The sequence below is a fragment of the Hyperoodon ampullatus genome, assembly GCF_949752795.1.
Source record: "Hyperoodon ampullatus genome assembly, chromosome: 1".
NCBI classification, from domain to species: Eukaryota; Metazoa; Chordata; class Mammalia; order Artiodactyla; family Ziphiidae; genus Hyperoodon; species Hyperoodon ampullatus.
In genome coordinates this window covers 126,638,503-126,657,820 of record NC_136914.1, presented here as the reverse complement: position 1 = coordinate 126,657,820, position 19,318 = coordinate 126,638,503, and the positions used below count along the sequence as shown (strand labels likewise).

The following is a 19,318-nucleotide window of genomic DNA, read 5'->3' as shown; positions in this document are numbered from 1 at the left end:
GAAAAACTTGACCTACAATCAAAAGAAAACACAGTCAAAAGATGTAGACCCTAGATGATCCAGGAATTGAAATTAACAGACACATAATGTTAAAAAAATTATGAATATGTAGGAGAATTTACAGAGAAAGAAATAATAGATAAAGAGATGGGGTATTTTGGAAGACAAATGGAAACTCTAAAATCTCAAAAGAAATTTAATAACTGAAAACTACAGTATCACAGTATCTGAAATAAAAAATGATTGGCTAGGCTTCTAGACACTGAAAAAGAAAATTTCAGTAAACTTGAAGACAGATCAATATGAATAATCTAAACTAAATCACAAAGAAAGAAAAAAGACTGAGTAAAAGGAAAAGAGTGCTATGGCCTATGGGATAATATAAAGTGGTGTGACATATGTGTAACTGGAGTCCCAGAAAGATAAAATGGGGGAAATACATTAGAAGAAATAGCAGCCAAGGTTTTCTCAAATGTGATTTTTTAAAAAATCAATCCATAGATCTCCAAATTCAGCAAACTCCAAACAGGATAAATACTCAGAAAACATACCTAGACACAAATTGTTGAAAACAAAAACTAAAATCTTAGAAACGCTTAGAGAAAAAAATATTACATATATTACCAAAATAATAAAAATAAGTGAGTTCTTATCAGAAACAATGGAAGCCCCAAGACAAAAGAGCAATATTTTTAAAAGACTGGGAGGAAAAATTGTCAACTGAGAAGTCTATATCCAGTGAAAATAGCCTTGAGAAATAAAGGCACAATAAAGGCATTTTCAGGTAAACAAAAGTGAATCCGTTGCTAGTAAACACATGCTGCAAGAAATGCCAAATGAAGCTCTTTGGCTGAAGGGAAATGATGCCAGATGGAAACTTGGATCCACATGAAGGAATGAAGAGCACTAGAAATGGTAAATATGTGTGTAAATAGAAAGACCCATTTCCCTGTTTTTCCTTTCTTTAAAGGACAATTGAACATTTAAAGCAAATATAATAACAATGTTTTATGAGGTTTATAATAAAAGTACATGTAAATTATATGCAACAGTAGCACAAAAGATGGGAAGGAAATGGAATTGTATGTTGAAAGGTCTTTACATGATACATGAAGTAGTATAATATGATTTCAAAGTAGATTAAGGGGGACTTCCCTGGTGGCGTAGTGGTTAAGAATCCGCCTGCCAATGCAAGGGACACAGGTTCAATCCCTGGTCCGGGAAGATCCCACATGCCGTGGAGCAACTAAGCCCGTGCACCACAACTACCGAGCCTGCACTCTAGAGCCCATGAGCCACAACTACTGAGCCCACATGCCACAACTACTGAAGCCCGCGCTCCTAGAGCCTGTGCTCCACAGCAAGAGAAACCATCGCAGTGAGAAGCCCGCACATGGCAATGAAGAGTAGCCCCCACTCGCTGCAACTAGAGAAAGCCCATGCGCAGCAACGAAGACCCAATGCAGCCAAAAATAAATAAATTTAAAAAATAAATTAATTTAAAAAAAAGATTTATGGGCTTCCCTGGTGGCGCAGTGGTTGAGAGTCCGCCTGCCGATGCAGGGGACACGGGTTCGTGCCCCGGTCCGGGAAGATCCCACATGCCGCGGAGCGGCTGGGCCCATGAGCCATGGCCGCTGAGCCTGCGCGTCCAGAGCCTGTGCTCCGCAACGGGAGAGGCCACAACAGTGAGAGGCCTGCGTACAGAAAAAAAAAAAAAAAAAAAAAAAGATTTATAAAAAAAGTAGATTAAGGATACATATTGAAATCCCTAGAGCAACCTCTAAAAAAATAATTTAAAGAGCATTGTAGCTAAAAAGCCAATGGAGGAGATAAATTTTTTTAAATTTTAAATCAGTTAATCCAAAAGAAGATAGGAAAGGGAGAAACAAAAGAGCAAAGAACCAATAGGACAAATAGAAAACAATTAGGAAGATTACAAGTAGACTTAAACCTACAATATCACTAATTACATTAAATATAAATGGGCTAAACACTCCAATTAAAAGGCAGGACATGTCAGACTGGATTTTAAAAAAACCTGCTACATTCTAGTTTAACAGAGACACACTTTAAATAGAAAAGCACATTTAGATTGAAAGTGAAAGGATAGAAAAAGAAATACCATGGAAAAATAGCCATAAGAAAGCTGGAGTGGCTATATCTTCAAATATTTGAAGCAAAATTGTGAGAACTAAGAGGAGACAATAATAATAGACAAATAATTTAATAGATTTATAGCAATATTTTAACATTTTTCTATCATAAATTGATGAAAAATCAAAATAATCAGGAAATGTATAGAAGACTACACCCATCAGCTACGGAATACAGATTGTTTTCAAGTGTACATTAAACATTTTCCAAGAGAGAACATATGCTGGGCCATAATATAAATCTTGTTAATTTTAAAGGACTGAAGTCATACAGCATATATTCTCTGACAACAGAAATCAATAATGATACCTAGAAAATCACTCAACTTTTGACAATTAGGTAACACACTTCTAAATAATCCAAAGGTCAAAGAAGAAATCACAAGGGAAATTAAAAAAATACATTAAACTGAATTGTAAAAAACTCAGTATATCAACAATTGTGGGGCTTCCCTGGTGGCGCAGTGGTTGAGAGTCCACCTGCCGATGCAGGGGACACGGGTTCATGCCCTGGTCCAGGAAGGTCCCACATGCTGTGGAGTGGCTGGGCCCGTGAGCCATGGCCGCTGAGCCTGCGCATCCGGAGTCTGTGCTCCGCAACGGGAGAGGCCACATCAGTGAGAGGCCCGCATATGGCAAAAAAAAAATTGTGGTTTCAATTTCAAGTGTTTAAACAGACAAAAAGTGGTTTGAAATTAAGCCTTACATTAAGAGGCAAGAAAATAAAGAGCAAATTAAACCTAAAGTAAATGAAGGAAATGAAGTAAAGAAGGAAATAATAATTTAAAAAAGAGCAGAAATTAGTGAAATACAGAAGAGCCAAACCTCAGGGAAAACAAACAAACAAATAAACAAGAGAGCCAAAAGTTGGTGTTTCAAAAAGATGAATACAATTTATTAAACGTTAGTAAGACAAATGAAAGTTAAAGGGAAACACAAACTACTAATATCAGGAATATCATTACAGGGCCCACAGATATCTAATGAATAGTAAGAGAATTGTATGAACAACTTGATGACAATAAACTTGCCGATAAATTTTTATATAAAAATAGAAAAATTCCTTTAAAAACACAACAAAAATTACACAAGAGGAAGTAGAAAGTCTGACTACCCCTATATCAGTTAAATAAATTGAACAAATAATTAAGAATCTTTAAGGGAAAATGTGCTGAGTTCTGTGATTTAGGAATGCATCAAAAAATAAGATGGTGTGATGGATAGATATCTGCTAAGGAAAGTACAGCAAAATGTTAACCTAGGAAATAGATATGACTGTTCATTATACAATTCTGTCCACTTTTCTGAGTGGTTGAAATTTTCATAATAAATTTTTAGGGAAAAAGCCAGCATTTTCCATATAGAAAGTTACCAACAAATAAAATCTCAGAACTATATGTTGCTGGAGTGAATCAAATATTTAAGGAAGAAATAACACCATTCCTACACAAACTTTTTTGGAAAACAGAGAAAGATGGAATACTTTTGAACTCATTTTGTGAGGCCTGCATAACTCTGACACCAAAACTTGACTAGGACATAATGAGAAGAGGAAAAGTACAGACCCATGTCCTCATGAACATAGATATAAAAATCCTCAGCAAAATATTACTATAAATAAAACCATGAACAAGTATGGCTTATCCCAGGAATGCAAGGTTGATTTAACATTTGAAATGCAACCCTTATAATTCACCACATTATCAAAATAAAGGAAAAAAATCTTGCAATTATCTCAATAAATGTAGAAAAAGCACTTGTCAAAATTCAATACACATTTGTGATTAAAAACTCTAAACAAACTAAAAATAGAAGGGAATTTCCTCAATTTAATAAAGGGCATCTATGAAAAACCTATAACTAACATCATACTCATTGGTAAAAGACTATTTTCCTCCTTAGCTCAGGAATGAGGCAATGATGCCACTCTCATAACTTCTTTTCAACATTGTCCTAGAGGTCCCAGCCAGAGGAATAAAGCAAGAAACAAAAATAAAAGGCATACCCGTTACAGGACAAGAAGCAAACTGCCTTTATTCACAGAAAACCTGGTTATAAACCTGGAAAGTCCTAAGGAACTTATTTTAAAAGCTATTAGACTAATAAGCAAGTTTGGCAGGGTTGCAAGCTACAGATACAAACGACAATTGTATTTCTATATACTGCCAACAAATAATTGGAGAATTTACATACTTAGGAATAGATTTAATAAAGTATGCATTAGATTTCTCCAAAGGGAGAGATATATCACATTCAAAAATTGCAAGATTCGGGCTTCCCTGGTGGCACAGTGGTTGAGAGGCTGCCTGCCGATGCAGGGGACACAGGTTCGTGCCCCGGTCCGGGAAGATCCCACATGCCGCGGAGCGGCTGGGCCCGTGAGCCATGGCTGCTGAGCCTGCGCGTCTGGAGCCTGTGCTCCGCAACGGGAGAGGCCACAACAGTGAGAGGCCCGCGTAACGCAAAAAAAAAAAAAAATTGCAAGATTCAATATTGATTGGTAACATGTCAATTCTCTTCAAGTTGATCTGTAGATCAATGCTGTGTCAATCAAAATTCAGCAGGCTTTTTTTTTTGGATACAAACTGACAAGCTGATCTAAAGTGTATAAAGAGGGCTTCCCTGGTGGCGCAGTGGTTGAGAGTCCGCCTGCCGATGCAGGGGATGCAGGTTCGTGCCCCGGTCCGGGAAGATCCCACATGCCGCGGAGCGGCTGGGCCCATGAGCCATGGCCGCTGGGCCTGCGCGTCCGGAGCCTGTGCTCCGCAACGGGAGAGGCCACAACAGTGAGAGGCCCGCGTACCGCAAAAAAAAAAAAAAAAAAAAAATGTATAAGGAAACGCAGAAGATCTGTAGTAAACAAAACAATTTCAGAAAAGAAGTAAAGTTGGAAGATTAACACTATCTGACCTCAAGACTTTCTATAAGCTACAGTCAGTAATCATGATGATGTGGGCATTTGACCAGCGGAACTGAACAGAGTCTAGAAATTAGACCCACTCGTGTTCAGTGAACTGATTTTTGACAAACGCACCAGAAAAATTCCATGGGGGAACGTGTTGGAGTAACTGGATAACCATGGAGAAAAATGAACATTGATATCTAACTCACATCATACACAATAATTAATCTCGGGCTTCCCTGGTGGCGCAGTGGTTGAGAGTCCGCCTGCCGATGCAGGGGACACGGGTTCGTGCCCCGGTCTGGGAGGATCCCACATGCCGCGGAGAGGCTGGGCCCGTGAGCCATGGCCGTTTAGCCTGCGCGTCCGGAGCCTGTGCTCCGCAACGGGAGAGGCCACAACAGTGAGAGGCCCACATACCGCAAAAAAAATAATAATAATAATAATTAATCTCAGTTGGATCAAAGATCCAAACATCATCACAGCTGCTAGAATAGGATATGGGAAAATAAATTCATGACCTTGGTGAAGATTTCTTAGGCCACAAAAACTCTAGCCATAGGGCTTCCCTGTGGCGCAGTGGTTGAGAGTCCGCCTGCCGATGCAGGGGATGCGGGTTCGTGCCCCGGTCTGGGATGATCCCACATGCCACGGAGCGGCTGGGCCCGTGAGCCATGGCTGCTGAGCCTGTGCGTCCGGAGCCTGTGCTCCGCAACGGGAGAGGCCACAACAGTGAGAGGCCCGCGTACCGGAAAAAAAAAAAAAAAAACTCTAGCCATAAAAGAAGAATGTTAGGTAATTTTGATTTTATCAAAAGCAAAACCTCTGCCCACCTAAAGGCACCATTAACTTATACTTTCCACCCCGGTGGTGTCACAGGTCTGGATGGAATCACTCCCCCACCCGCGCCCACCCACTTCAAACAACTGAAAACTGGACCAAACACGTGAAACGATTGTTTTCGGACACTGGACTGCAATCCTGAGAGGAGAGACACGAGTGGGTGAGCATCACAACTCTCAGATCCCTCAGAGGAAGCTCCTCGCGGCCCACCCTGTGGGCGCCAGGGTGGGGTGGGCTCTGGCCCGGGTGGGGGTGGAAGGAGCTCGGATCCAAGCACGTCGGGGGCTGCCAGTGGGAGGACCTGGGCCCGGGATGCATCTTCAGGAGGGAAATACACAGCTTGGGGCCCAAAGTCCGGGGTGCAGGCTCTACTCCACAGGATCCACAGGACTGGGTGCTCCCATCACCTCCCAGCTTCCGGGGTGGCCCCAGAGCATCGGCCAGCCCGCCCTGCACCCCCTCCCCACCCCCCGGCACGGACGCCTGCAGCCGCCCCCTCCGCCCAGTGGTGGAGCGTTACTGTCCTTGGCTGTAACCTGAGCAGCTGCCCATTAAAATTCCATTAGTTTCGAAGGCTTGAGCTGTAGTTGATATTTCTAATTATTGTGAAATTAAAATTGTCCCTATAATTTAAGGATAATTGCAGGAGATGCCAGCTGCCACCCTGGGGAGCTGCACTGTTCCCGGAGAACTTGGAAGGTCTCTTGAAAGTTCTCTGAACAGGAAAAGACGAAGGCGTTTTGGAAAATGAGGGAGGTGGGGGTCAGGCATGAAGCCGGAATCTAAATTTCAACAGTAATGGGCTCTTGTGAGCTGAGCTAGTGGCCTTCAGGGCAAGCAGCTGGGGAGAGGCGGGCCCCCAGACCCCCGGCAGCCTGAGCTGTGGGCTTGAAAGGAGGAGGGTGGGTGCAACGGATTAACAAGGAATCGGCGGTGGAGGAGTAGTAACACACCGGTGTAATAAGATGGGAAAGTTCCAGAAGCTGGTGGAAAGCTTGGGGGGCGAGGCCTGCGTTGAGGGCACTTTGTGGATATGAAATGAGACGGCAGCTGGAGCCGGAGGGAGGGCAGGGTCTGTGTGCCGGGCCCTCCCCGGGGGAGCGAGGCCCCCGTGCTGACTGTGGCCTCTGAGCTGAGAGCAGCCCAGGTCCCCGGGGCCCTGCCCACACCTGCAGCCCTCCCAGCCTCCCTTATCCCGACTCGGGGACCCTGTACACGCATGGTGTGAGGGGCCTTGGTCCTAGAATGCTGCACGCCCCCCGGGCTCCCCTTCTGCTGTCGGGGCCTTGCTCAAGGTGCCAAGAAGGGCCCAGCTCTCACCAGGGCTCCGCACGTATTCCTCCCCATCCCCCCAGCGCTGCCATCCTGCCTGTGTGTGTCTGCCTGCTAAGGTGGGCCAGGTGGCAGTCTGGCCACACGATCCCCGTGACATGGCACGTGTCACCTGCTTTCCAGCTGCAATAGGTAGGCCCTCGTGACCCCTCTGCCCCCTATTCAGCTGTCTCCACTTGGCTGGCACATTGTTCTAGGAGCTGCTGTTGCCAATACCCTTTCCCCTTTCTGGTACTAAATTCTCTGTTAAAAATTGAGTTTGGCTGCAAAAAACAGAGGCTGGAAATAACACTGACATGGGATGGAATTTTATTTCTCTCTCACATAAGAGAAGCCAGACCCACACAGCAGCTTCATGGTGCAGGCAGATGCCAGGGCCCTCAGTCTTTCTGATCTGTTGGGCTTGTGGCTTTCATCCTCAAGAGGGCCTCATAGTCCTGGAAGGCTGCTGGAGAGCCAGACATCTCCTCCATCTCCGCTGTTGCTGGGCAGGAAGCAGGAGAAAGTGGGGAAAGGGCAAGAAAAACCCACATATCTGCCTATTACTTTCTTAAGGAGGTTTCCTAGAATTTGCACCTAACTTCCTCAGATGCCTTACTTGTCACCCTAAATTGCAAGGGACTTTGGTCAGATTTAGTTGGAACATTGTTGCCCAGAATAATATAAGCATTTTGTCATTGAGGAAGGAAAGCATGGATACTGACGGGCCTTTAGCAGGCTCTGCCACGAGGGAGGGGAGGGAGGGTCTTCGGTGCATTGTCTGTTACAGGGGAAAACCTGAATCAACCTCGACACCAAACAGCAGAGGTTTGAATGAAGGAATTGAGGTCTGTCCTCAGCTCCTCGAGGGCAGAGACACAGTATCACAGCACCTGAACCTGAGCAGGTGCCCCCAAAATGCCGTGGAACTAGTTCCCTGAAATGGCTCATGTGGCCAGTTACACTGAACCAGACAAACTGGATCAGCTGAGACAGCTGTGTCTCTCCCCTGCTGCGTCGATGCCCCTAACCCCCCATGACCGCAAGCCACCGCGGCCTTCAGAGCATCCTGGCCTCCCCTTCACTTCCGCCTTCCCAGCCTCACACAACCTCACCCTTGACCCTGGGACCCTGGGACCACATGGGGTGAGGAGTTCTGGCCAGCACGGTTCCAATGGAACACTCCAGAAGACAGTGTCAGAAAGCTGCCTGGGGCCCTCAGAGGCAGCACCTGCTGGAGAACGGTTAATTCTATCAAATCTTGGCCCTTGAGTCCATGGCTTAATCTGCCGTGTGACCAAATGGCAGATGCACACAAAGCAGTTCAGTTCCAGGCCTGAGGGGAGGTTGGGGAAAAGCACGTGTGCAGGTGTTTGAGTTGCTGGCTGAAACATACACACACATTTTAATGCAACAACTTTCTACTTAAAAGAAGGACTGATAGAAGCTCTGATTATTCAGACCTGGCAGACATTTTCTTGAAAACAACAAAGTGAGCCCGTCCCTTCAAGGAAAACGGAGTGCTTGTGACCAATAATAAAATTCAAGCTTTCATGCAGACTGGGATTTTGAAAAACCTGCATCCGCCACCATAAGCTTGCCAACTTACCAAACTAAAGACTTTTCTGCTGAGACTGACGGTGATATTCACAAAAGTGACACTTTGATACATGACTGTCACCTCCATTGCTTGGTGATCCGTTATCTTCCAAATGCCCAGCGTGTGATGTCACAGGAACAAATGTGGATAAGGACTGGTGCAGGCGCAGGACGGACAGATGGATTCCAATAAGACAGAAGTGAAAGTTCATCGATACGATTTCAGATTCCATGTTGCAACCAGCCCGAGAGGGACCACCGCTTGTTGAGTTTGGGTGTTGTCACGAGGAAGAACGTCCGTGACCTGCAGATGTTATTAAACCTTACTTTCTTTCCCAAACGTGTAACCGTGTGAGTCTGGATTTCCCAGATTCTCTCACATTTTCCAACCAAGCCATGTGCCACAGTGGACGCCGACCTCTCTGAAGCCAGAGATTTGAGGACATAAAACTTCTTGTTTTGGAAAACATATTTTCCATATAATTGTTACTTAGCTTACCATTGTAGTGAGTTTATTGTTATTTTGAAGTGAATATTTCTTAAAACTTAGGTTTAATTTCTAATAAGGTCATCTATCAGGTATTAATATTGGCAGTTAGAACCCACATAAACGAAAAGCTCTTTGGCATCTTCAATAATTTTGAAGAGTGTTATTTATGGGAGCCCTTAGGCCCCGGTTTGAGAACTCAGCCCTGGGCTGGCACGTGTGGGAACGGCCCGGCTGATGAGTTTTACTAGGAAATGCCAGATGGCTCCTCGGAACAGTTGCATCAGTTTATATGGCCACCGGCCGTGTCCGAGTCTTCGTTTCTTGACGTTCTCCCCATCTCACGAGTGTGAAATGCATGTTCGCATTTAATTTCATATTTTCCCAATGCCTCCTGGAGCTGAGCACCTCTTCCCACTTTTATCGGCCTCGGAGCTTTTGCCCTATTCTTTTTTCATGTGAATTTTAAAATAATTCCATCCATTTCAAAACAAACAAGTGCAGGGTTATTGAGAGCAGAGTTGGGATTACATTAATAAAATTATGTTATATTTTGGAGTTTCTGGGAGAATGCTAAGTCTCTCCACATGCTCAGATATTGTTTTAAATTTTCTTTTTTTTGATAGGTAAGAGTGGATTTATTTAGAGAGATACACATTCCATAGACATAATGCAGTCTGTCTCAAAAGGTGAGAACAGCCTTGGGAGAAACACACTTCACAGAGTGTGGGCCATCTCAGAAGGCAGGAGGCCTGTTTTGCATTTTTCAATGAGACTGAATAGTTTTCTTCACATAATCCTATACCTTTCTGCTTAAATTCACTTGTAGATATTCTATAGTTTTGAATCATAACTGTGAATTTTTCCATCCTCATATTTAACGGGTCTAAGGTAGTTTAAAGTGCTCTTGATCTTTTCTGTACTTTGGTTTTCTGGGTATATAAAAATATTATCTGAAAATAAAGGTATTTTTAATTTCTTCATTTTGTCTCTTATCCTGCTTATTTTGTTTGTCTTAATGCATTAGCGATAAATGTCAAGGCAACAAAATAATAATGGTGAAAGTGAGCACAGTTGTCTGGTTCTTGATTTTACTTGTCAGTGTTAACATGTTGTTTTGCTGAATCTTATCATATATTTTAGCATTTGCTGATATCGCCACTTTTCCTTCCTTAACGGACCAATAACTGTAGAAGACATCGGAAAGTGGCTAAAGACACACTGTTTATGAAGGGCGCGACCTGGGCGGTTCTCAGCTGAGTTCCGCTGGACCCTAAATGGCTCTGTCCAGACCAAGGACAGGGATAAGCTGATTCCACCAAGGACGCAGAAGGGGCACTAATTACAAACTCTGATGGAGAGAGCAGGGAAAAGAAAACAGACCAAATTACCTCTAAAGACAAATGCAAAAAAGCAAAATTACATGTTGTAACTGAGGCCTCGCAGTTTCTGAAATACTAGTACTTCATGACCCTGATTCTAGGAACGCAAAGATGTTTAAGGTGAAGACTCTGCTACATGACTCGATCCACCCCTCCTGGAGGGCTTCTGGGCATGACCACCCTGATGGGGTTGGTTGCCTGTCGGGGTTCAATCCAGACCCTCTCAGGCCCAGCCTGGCCGGGGCCCAGTGTCGGTTGAGTGAGCTCTTGTGCTGGTGCCTTGTCTAAGAGCTAGAAATTCGCCAGGGCAGCCCCCAAACACAGGCCTTCAGCATGAGGCGCCTCCGGGCTCTGGGCCTCTGTGGTGGATGCGGGAGCCACCATGAACACCCCGCAGTGCACACCCGGCAGCACACTCCCAGCAGCACACACCCGGCAGGGCACACCCGGCAGGGCACTCCCAGCAGCTGGGGCTCGTGGGAATACTTGCAAGTTGACACAGCAGGGCTCCACCCCTGCTGCAGAGCCGGGTAAACATTCCCCAGACACACCATCTCTTCAGTCCCAAAGTGCAATGGTTTGAGTCCACAGCACGTGCTCTCCGAGGGGGTCCCGGTGGGCCGTCCTGCACACCTGGCCCTGCCCTCCACGCTGCACTGGACACCCAGCCCCTCCCTCCAGCAGACAGGCGTCTACACCACCTGGCTCACCAGGGGTGCTCTGACACCAGCAGAGCCCTGGTTACTGCCTGGCTGCCCTCAAGGGTCACTGGAGGTTCAGATGAGCTGGTGGCTGTCACACAGGGAGACTGAGGCAGCCTCCTGCAGGGCCCCGGCTTCCACTCCCCACCCCGCAACCCCACAAAAAATCCCAACAGTCTGCTGAGCAATGGTCAGAAGGAACTTTTCCACCCCGTAAGTCACCTGTCACTAACCAGCCCACTGTGTCTCCTCAGAACCCTGTGTGTGGCAGCAACTTGCTAGTTCAGGGGTGATCCAGACATTCCTTGTAAAACAGAGCAACGGAGGGTTTTTGCTCATCACCCAGCGGCACGGGGGTGGAGCCACAGTGCACCCTGCGAGGGGATCAAGGCGACAGGATGGGGACTCCCTCGGCGGTCCAGTGGTTAGGACTCTGCGCTTCCACCGCAGGGGGCCCGGCTTTGATCCCTGGTCGGGGAATTAAGAGCCTGTACGCCTCACGGCATGGCCCCCACCCCCCCAAAAAGGTGACAGGACGAAGCCCTCCACACTCCAGACAGAGGACGTGAAGACCGTGACGGGGTACTCTGTGCTTTGGACAAACAATCAGGCCCTCGGACAGGTAGACATGTATCTCAGCAAGATTTTAATGAATCGGTTCTTCCCGTACAGAGAAAAGCGCTACAGCCATTAACTGAGACGTCTGTTCTTTGTGACTAGCTGTGACCTTTTACTGAGACCTGACTGCCATATCTCCTACCAAAAGTCACATATCAAGAGGCTTCTTTCTCCTCACTTTTTTGGAAGAGCGTCCTCAGAGCTACGGAGTGGCGGCGTCCCAGGCTACGTCCCCAAGGAGGCCCTGAACAAAGCGTAACCCCCATCTCTCCTGTGGTGCCTTCTTTCAGCCACCTGGGCCCGGATGAGACTCAGGAGGAACTGGGGGGTGGCGGGGGGCACTGGAAGGGTTTTCCTGCCGGCAGATCTTGCAGTGCTGAGGCTTCCACCCCCAGCCCCTCTCCCTCCCGGGGAGGCAGCTCCTGGATGGCTGCCGGCTATGTGTGCCCGTGTCCAGCCCGGCCCTGCCCTGCCAGCACTTTCACAACCTGCTGTTACCTGGCTTCTCCACTCACTCGCCTGCCTGCCCCCCGAGTGTCAGCTCCCCGAGGCTGGGCCTTGTCTCATCCCCGCCGCATCCCTGGGCAGAGACGGTGGAACAGGGCAGGGTGTCCCCAGCGGGCAGGGTCACCGCTGTTATTAGTGCCGTCGGGACGCCCGACGTCCCGGGGGGACAGATGAAAAGGCCGCTTAAGGCGGTGCGGGCCTCTGGGGTTGGCCCGGGTGTTCGAGGCTCTCGGGGCCGACGCAGCAGACCCAGGGAGGGGGACACACCTGCCCCCGCGCTGCGTCCACCTGCTTCGTCTTGGGAGGGACCGCCGGCCGCCTCCCTCCAAGGCTGCACCGTGACCTCCGCTTCCAGGCAGTGATGAAAATGACACATTTAACATCAAAAGCCGTTCCGAGTACCGTCGACAGTGACGATACTGGAGAGCAGATTCCGGGATGCTCTTCCCGGCAGCTGCCCTGCAGTGAGCCTGGGGCCCCGGCCGCGTGTCCAGGGGGCTTTAATGCTGGAGACCGAGGCTTTGGGGGCTCCCAGGCCCCTGGGAGGGAAGGCCCGACCGGGAGTGGCGGCGGGGGGCCGGTGGGCGGCCTAGACCCCGGACTTGGCGATGATCTTCTCGAGCAGGCTCATCATGCGCTCCTGCAGCTGCAGGCCCTGCGCCTGCAGGAGGCTGTGCTGGTCCAGCCCGCGGCGCACCTCGCGGCACGTCTCCTCCAGGGCGCGGCTCAGCCGGCGCTGCTCCTCCAGCATCGTCTCCAGCAGCCGCAGCTTCTTCCTCTGCAAGTGGCCGCCCTGTCCCTTGCGTTTCTTCACGGGCCGCTCGTCCGACCTGGAAGGACAGCGCCGGTGTGTGGACGGCTGGCCACGGAGCCCAGGCCTGCCCGACCCTCCCGGCCGCCGCTGGGTACACGGGGAGCTGGGCCACCGTCCACGCACGTGAGGGCCGGGCCCTCCCACCACAAAAGGGGGGCAGGCTTAGGAGGCGGGGTGTCCCTGCCACGAGAGCACCCCCAAACCCGCTGAGCTGGGTGGGCATGCCCTGGGATCTCTGCTCGGGGGTGGGGCATCCTGGGTCTAACCGGCCCCCACGGGTGGGCACGGAGCTGCCAAACCCCACCAGGCCCCAAGATCCTGCCCGTCCCTGAGCCCAGGCCCTCTGCTTCTGTGCAGAAGAATCGTGACCCCGCCAACCTCAGGGGCAGAGAGCAGGGCTCGGCCCCGAGAGGGAGAATAGCCCCATGTCCCGGTCCTGGTGCAACGCCCGGGGCAGCTGTCAGTCTGGGAACTGGGCTCAATCCATGGAAATAACTGTCCGTAAATCTCAGACTTCCCTGCAACTTGGCCTGGCCACCAGCAAAGGCATTTCTGTCTGGGGTCTTTGCTGAGAACAAACCGAGCAGCAGCCCCCCAGACTGGGGGTGTCAGACTGGAAGGGCCCCCAGAGATGCCTTCCTCACCCCACCCTACTCCCATCTGACAGACTTGAGACCAGGCTCAGGGGAGGCAGGGCCACGGCTCAAATCCACACTCTTCCTGTTCTCTCCCCCACTGGCCAACTCCTATTCATCCGTGAAAGCCCAGCCCAAACGTCACCTCCTCTGGCTCCCCGGCCCCCACACCACAGGGGTGTGTCTCCCACACACCTGACTGAGGGCATCTTGAGGCGGGGTCAGCACATGCCTGGCAGGACGCCGTGGACGGCAGAGGGGCTGTGTCCCCCCACTGCAGCCAGGCTCCAAGCACACCCTGGAGGCTCAGCCTGACACCCCCTCCCCGGTGCTGAGAGACCAGCCGGCCCGGCCAGGCCAGGCAGAAGGGGACCCCAGGGCACGGTCTGCTTGGGGTAGGGGGAGCGCAAGAGCCAGAAGCCGAGGGAAGGCGGGAGTGCTCGCCTCTAATCCCAGCCCTCCTTGGAGAAGGTCCTGATTTATCCCCATTTCACAGAGGGAGGCTGAGGCCCAGAGAGATCAAGGACTTTCCACACAGCTAAGTGGTGATGGAGCAGGAGATGCACCCAGTCTGTGGACACGACAGCCCAAGCTTCGGGAACCACCTGCCTTCCTGTCTCTGGCCTCCCTGCCCCTGGGGGCTGGTGCATACTGCCTAGGCTTCCGCGGCCGGCCCGGGCCGGCAGAGGATGCCGCCGCCAGGACAGCCCCCTCGCGGCCCTCAGCCCCCTCTCCGGAGGGCGGGCGCCCGGCCCCGCTGGTGTGGAGGCAAGAGAGGGAAGCACACACACTACCTGAACTTAAGGGACAGTAAGCTGGAGGAGCTGGCGGAGCCATCGTCCTGGAAGCGGCCTTCGTAGGAGCACTGGTTATACGGTAAGTACAGAGGGGTGGACTTAGCAGACGGCGACAGGGACGCCTCGGTCTGGGACGTGGAGGGCCCCGGCTGCTGGCCGTCCGGCAGTTTGCCATCACAGGACTCGGGGACCTTGGCCAGAATCCTATCAATGGCTAGGTAATAGGGCCAGTCGGGCGGGACGGACTCGCTATCTGTCATGCATTTTAATTTCCTGAAACGAGAGACACAAGAGCCAAGGGTGAGAAACAGCTGCTCCCGGCCCTGCCTTGCCCAGCCCTTGGCGGAGGGGCACTCGGGGGCTCCGGACCTGGCGGAGCCACGTGGCGGCCAGGCCTCCCCAGAAAAATTGGCCAGGCCCCAGGGCCAAGGTGACGTGGGACTCAGCAAGAAGTCAGGCTCGGGACCTACACCGCCTTGGATGTTGGAAAGGATACACGTGCCCCAGTGTGAATGCCGGGACCTTGGGCTCATTCGTCCTCTCTTTGCTTTTCTGGAATTTCTAAACTCTCTGCAATGAACAAATACTGCTTTTTAATAAGTTAACCGGCAATAATCAAATATATGGTATAATACCAACATGGGAATAAAATGTAATATGATGTGTAATGCAAACGTAAAATACGGTCATATAATAAACGTGCTTTTCTAAAGAGGACGCCCTGGGGAGCAAGAAGCTCAGAAGGTAAGAGCACAGGCCTCAGTGTCCAGCACATCTGAGTCTGTCTCTCATCTCCATTGCTTTGCTGTGTGACCATCAGCAGGTCCATTAACCTCTCTGAGCCTCCATTTTCACATCAGTAAAATGGGGATGATCAAACTAAGCTCCTCACATGTTCGTCACTCTCGGGAAGATTTAAGAAAACACCCGGGGACTGGCAAACAGCAAGCTGTCAGACATCATTCTCGGCTGAAGGTACCAGGAGGACCAGGGCTGGGCCGGACGGGGTCCCTTCTGCCTGACATCCCCCATCCCCACTTGGGCCCCAGGCCCAGGGTCTGCACTGCACAGCTCTGCCCACTGTGGGCCTGAGCCCATCCGAGGCCCTGCATCCTGCCCCCCACCCCTGCAGACAGAACCTGAAGGTCCCTGGGCCTTGGCTGTCCCCTGGAAGGTGAGGGATGGGGAGAGGCGGCCACAAGACAGCTGGGCAGCACCAGCCAGGCCAGGAAAGAAGCCACAGGGTTTCCCGAGCCCCCAGCCTCAGCTTCCAGGCCCCATGTTCCTGCCCCTCGCTCTTCCCGCTGTGGGGAGGCCTCTGAGCAACAGAGCTCCCCGTGGCCAGATAGCCTCTGTCTCTGACAAGGGGCTCCCTGCCAGGGTGTGGCCACCAGTCACACTGGTCACTGGAAATAATGAGCTGACCACCTGAAAGAGTCGTCCCCCGTGGAGGTGTGTGGCTCAGGGCAGCAGGCAGAGGGGAGCCAGGCAGGACGTGCCCTCGAGCAGCGCCCAGCAAGCAGAGTGTCCTCAGCAGGAAGCCAGGGACAGGCCACGTGGGGACGAGCAGGCCGCTCTGTCTTCCTGATCACGGACCACTGTCCATCCCGCAGAGGGCGACACGGACATGGGCACAGGGGGTGGTCGATGGTGCCCGGGGCCCAGCCCCCACCTGGGCTCCCCCCCAGGCCCTCCACAGGTGCCCCCCAGCTCTTGGTCTGTCAACTCAAGCCAGCCCACTGCTCGGAGAAATGAGGAAAGGCCAGCCCCGGCACGGGGAGCCCCTGAACGGTGTGCCAACAAAACACCCCCCATGGAACCGGGCCACCCCCAGGCTTCCTTAACCAGCACTTTTTTTTTTCCGGTTGCACTGAGCGACTTGCAGCATCCTAGTGCCCCAACCAGGGATTGAACCTGGGCCGCGACAGTGAGAGTGCCGAGTCCTAACCGCTGGACTGCCAGGGAATTCCCTTGACAATCTTAATATCTAAAAAGCTGTCTCGGGACTTCCCTGGAGGTCCAGCGGTTAGGACTCCGCGCTTTCACTGCCGAGGGCCCAGGTTCAATCCCCGGTCGGGGAACTGAGATCCTGCAAGCCCTGCAGTGCGGCCAAAAAATAAATAAATAAAAATAAATAAACAAGGATTGTTTAAAAAAAAAAAGCTGTCGTGAAAAAATAACTAAAGTCTCTGCTGTGGGAGGCTCTGGGTGGCGGCGGGGAGAGAGAAAGAACCAGTCATGCAGCCAAAGCGTTGGCCTGCGAGGGGCTGTGTGGCCTTGGGCAAGACCCTCTCCTGCTCTGGGCCTCCGTTTCCCCATGGGTGAATGGGAGCTGACAGGTACCACGGTGGGCAAGTGCTTCCTAAACTGTGAAGTGCTGTCCGCGAGGGGGCCCTGGGCCCTCTCAGCCACACCCTCATCTTCTGTGGCCTCTGGGGCCCACATCTCTCTTCCAGGAATGGAACAGAATCCCTCTCCTGGGACTCTGAAGAAGCTTTCAGGATAAATAATGAATGACCCGGCTAGACACCAGTCAGGGCCCTGGAGCTATGGAGTCAGACAGGAGCCCCGTAAGACAGCCTGCGTCACCTCCGCAGCTCCCTCCTCACGGTGGGGGGGGGCCGGGGGCAGGTGCACCTACACGCAACTCGGCCCTCCCGTCAGGAGCCGGCGGCTGGAATCTGACAGACTTTACCTAAGCGACTGGGATGCCTTTGGACCCCAGTAGCCGCCTGTTTTCCGCCCCGGGGCCTGGCTGGGGGCCAAGCTGGGGGTCAGAAATGGGCCTTCGGACAGGCCAGGCTCAGGACCTCCAAGGGCCAGAAAAAGTTAAATGGATGCAACTGAAACAGCCTCTGGTTGCCCAGGGCCCTGGGGAGCCCCTGCACGTCCCCAGGCTCCAGACGGGCTGGGGGCGACAGGCCAGGAGGGGGGAGGTCTCTCCTTGCTTGTTCGAGGTGGGCATGGGAGTCGGGGTGAGGGTCCTCTCACCCGCGGTGTGGCTCAAGGTGCCCGAGGCCAACCTGCAGAGCCCTGTCCACACCCTGCTCTGTGCCCCTGCCCACGGCGGCCACTAGGAGGGCCAGAGGTAGCCTGGGCTGGGACCAGCTGGGTTCCTGCACGGCCCCTTAGATGGCACCTTCCCCCCCCGCCACCCGCACACTGACAGGCTCTCGGGGGCTGCCCAGGCCACCCCCAGGGCCCGTGCTCTTGGTGCCACTCTCCCCCTAGAGCCCAGCTCCTCCTTGACCTTTACCTGCCCTGACCCACTCCACACCTCTGACCTTTGCCCTCCCTGTGACCCTCTCCTCATCTTGAGCCCCTGCAGATAGGCCTGGCCTCACACTCCAAGGTGCTGAGCACGTGGGGCCACAGGGCTCCGTCCCGGACGCCAGAGCTGCCCCTGCCGGAGCTGCATGCTTGGCCCCGACCAGGCCCTCCCACGGCAGCCAGGGCAGGGGGCCTCCTCCTGGGAGCGGACCCTCCTGGGCACTCGGGGCTTCCGTGTGAGCCCTCCACGCCCCCGCCCAGGCCCTGAGGCCAGCGCTGTGCCGTGCTCACAGCAGGCTCAGCGGATGCTGAAGATGACAGAGCGGCAGGACAGGCTGGCTCGCGGGCCTGGTGGCTGAGCCTCCTCCGGCCTCGGTTTCCCGCCCACACAGCAGCACCCTCCACCCTGTGGAGCAGAGCCAAGCCTGGGGGGTCAAGTGGGAGTGGCCCGCGGGCCTGGGGGGTGGTGCCCTGGCCGAGGCCCGGGGAGCCGGGGTCAGCCCCAGCCCGGCCCTCCTGTGCCTCGGTTTCCCTCCTCCCCTCCCCCATGGCTTCTGCAGGTCCCCTCTCGCTTACACAAAGCCAGGACCACCCCACACTTCCTGACTCAGCTCCGGGGATGTGCCGGTCGGGGCGGGGGGTGGGGGTGCCCCTGTGTGGACCGCCTGCCCGGCGAGCCTGGGGCACCCTGGGGCTCCGTGGCGGTGAGAGCGGTGCCCGCAGGCCTACCTGTACTGGAAGGTCATGTTGGTGATCTTGATCTTGATCTCCTCGCCCAGCCGGCGCTCGCCGGTCATCTCCAGCAGCTTGCTGGCCATCTTCTCGTACACCTTGGCATTGCGCTTGGTCTGCTTCAGCTCGTCGAAGAACTCCTCCCAGACGAGCATGAGGCCGCGCATCTCCGCGTCCGTCCAGTTGCGGGCCCGCCGGTGCTTCTCCATCTGCGAGGACACGAGGTAGCCGGGCACCTCGGCCGCTGCCATGCCGGGGGCACCTGCGGGGTTAAAGAGCGTGCTCGGGCCGGGCCGCGTGGGGCCTGAGCACCACGGCGGCGGGAGCCCCGCTCCTGGAAGGCAGCTCCTCGCTCAAAATGGGGCCTACATCTGACAGGCAGGAATTTAGTTAAAAGCTTTTAAACGGGAAACGTCATTTTGATGTCACGTTTCCATAGCAACAGAGCAACTGCATAAGCTACAACAACAGAAACCTTTTAACTGAAAGCGCAGGAATCAGGGCTGCCCTGACGGGCCATCAATATTGCAGTTAGCGAGCCAGACCCAAAACTGGCGGCCCAGG

At 52.2% G+C, this 19,318-nt stretch overlaps 1 protein-coding gene across 1 annotated transcript; it reads right to left on the bottom strand.

Moving 5' to 3' along the window:
* Positions 1 to 12,004: 12,004 nt before the first annotated feature.
* Positions 12,005 to 19,020, bottom strand: MSANTD1 (Myb/SANT DNA binding domain containing 1). The gene is made up of 3 exons (XM_079718395.1): positions 18,752 to 19,020; positions 14,750 to 15,025; positions 12,005 to 13,336 (listed from the first exon to the last, which is right to left on the bottom strand). Exons 1-3 carry the CDS (start codon positions 19,003 to 19,005, stop codon positions 13,096 to 13,098), a joined length of 771 nt encoding a protein of 256 aa, XP_079574521.1. The 5' UTR covers positions 19,006 to 19,020; the 3' UTR covers positions 12,005 to 13,095.
* Positions 19,021 to 19,318: the final 298 nt, after the last annotated feature.

What these genes read in the sequence shown, in the direction of transcription:
- MSANTD1 (XM_079718395.1), bottom strand. Translation starts at nt 19,005, where the DNA reads ATGGCAGCGGCCGAGGTGCCCGGCTACCTCGTGTCCTCGCAGATGGAG. An exon ending in AACATGACCTTCCAGTACAG is followed by an intron (nt 15,026 to 18,751) that starts GTAGGCCTGCGG and finishes CTCTCGTTTCAG; the next exon opens with GAAATTAAAATGCATGACAG. An exon ending in TTACTGTCCCTTAAGTTCAG is followed by an intron (nt 13,337 to 14,749) that starts GTAGTGTGTGTG and finishes CTGTCCTTCCAG; the next exon opens with GTCGGACGAGCGGCCCGTGA.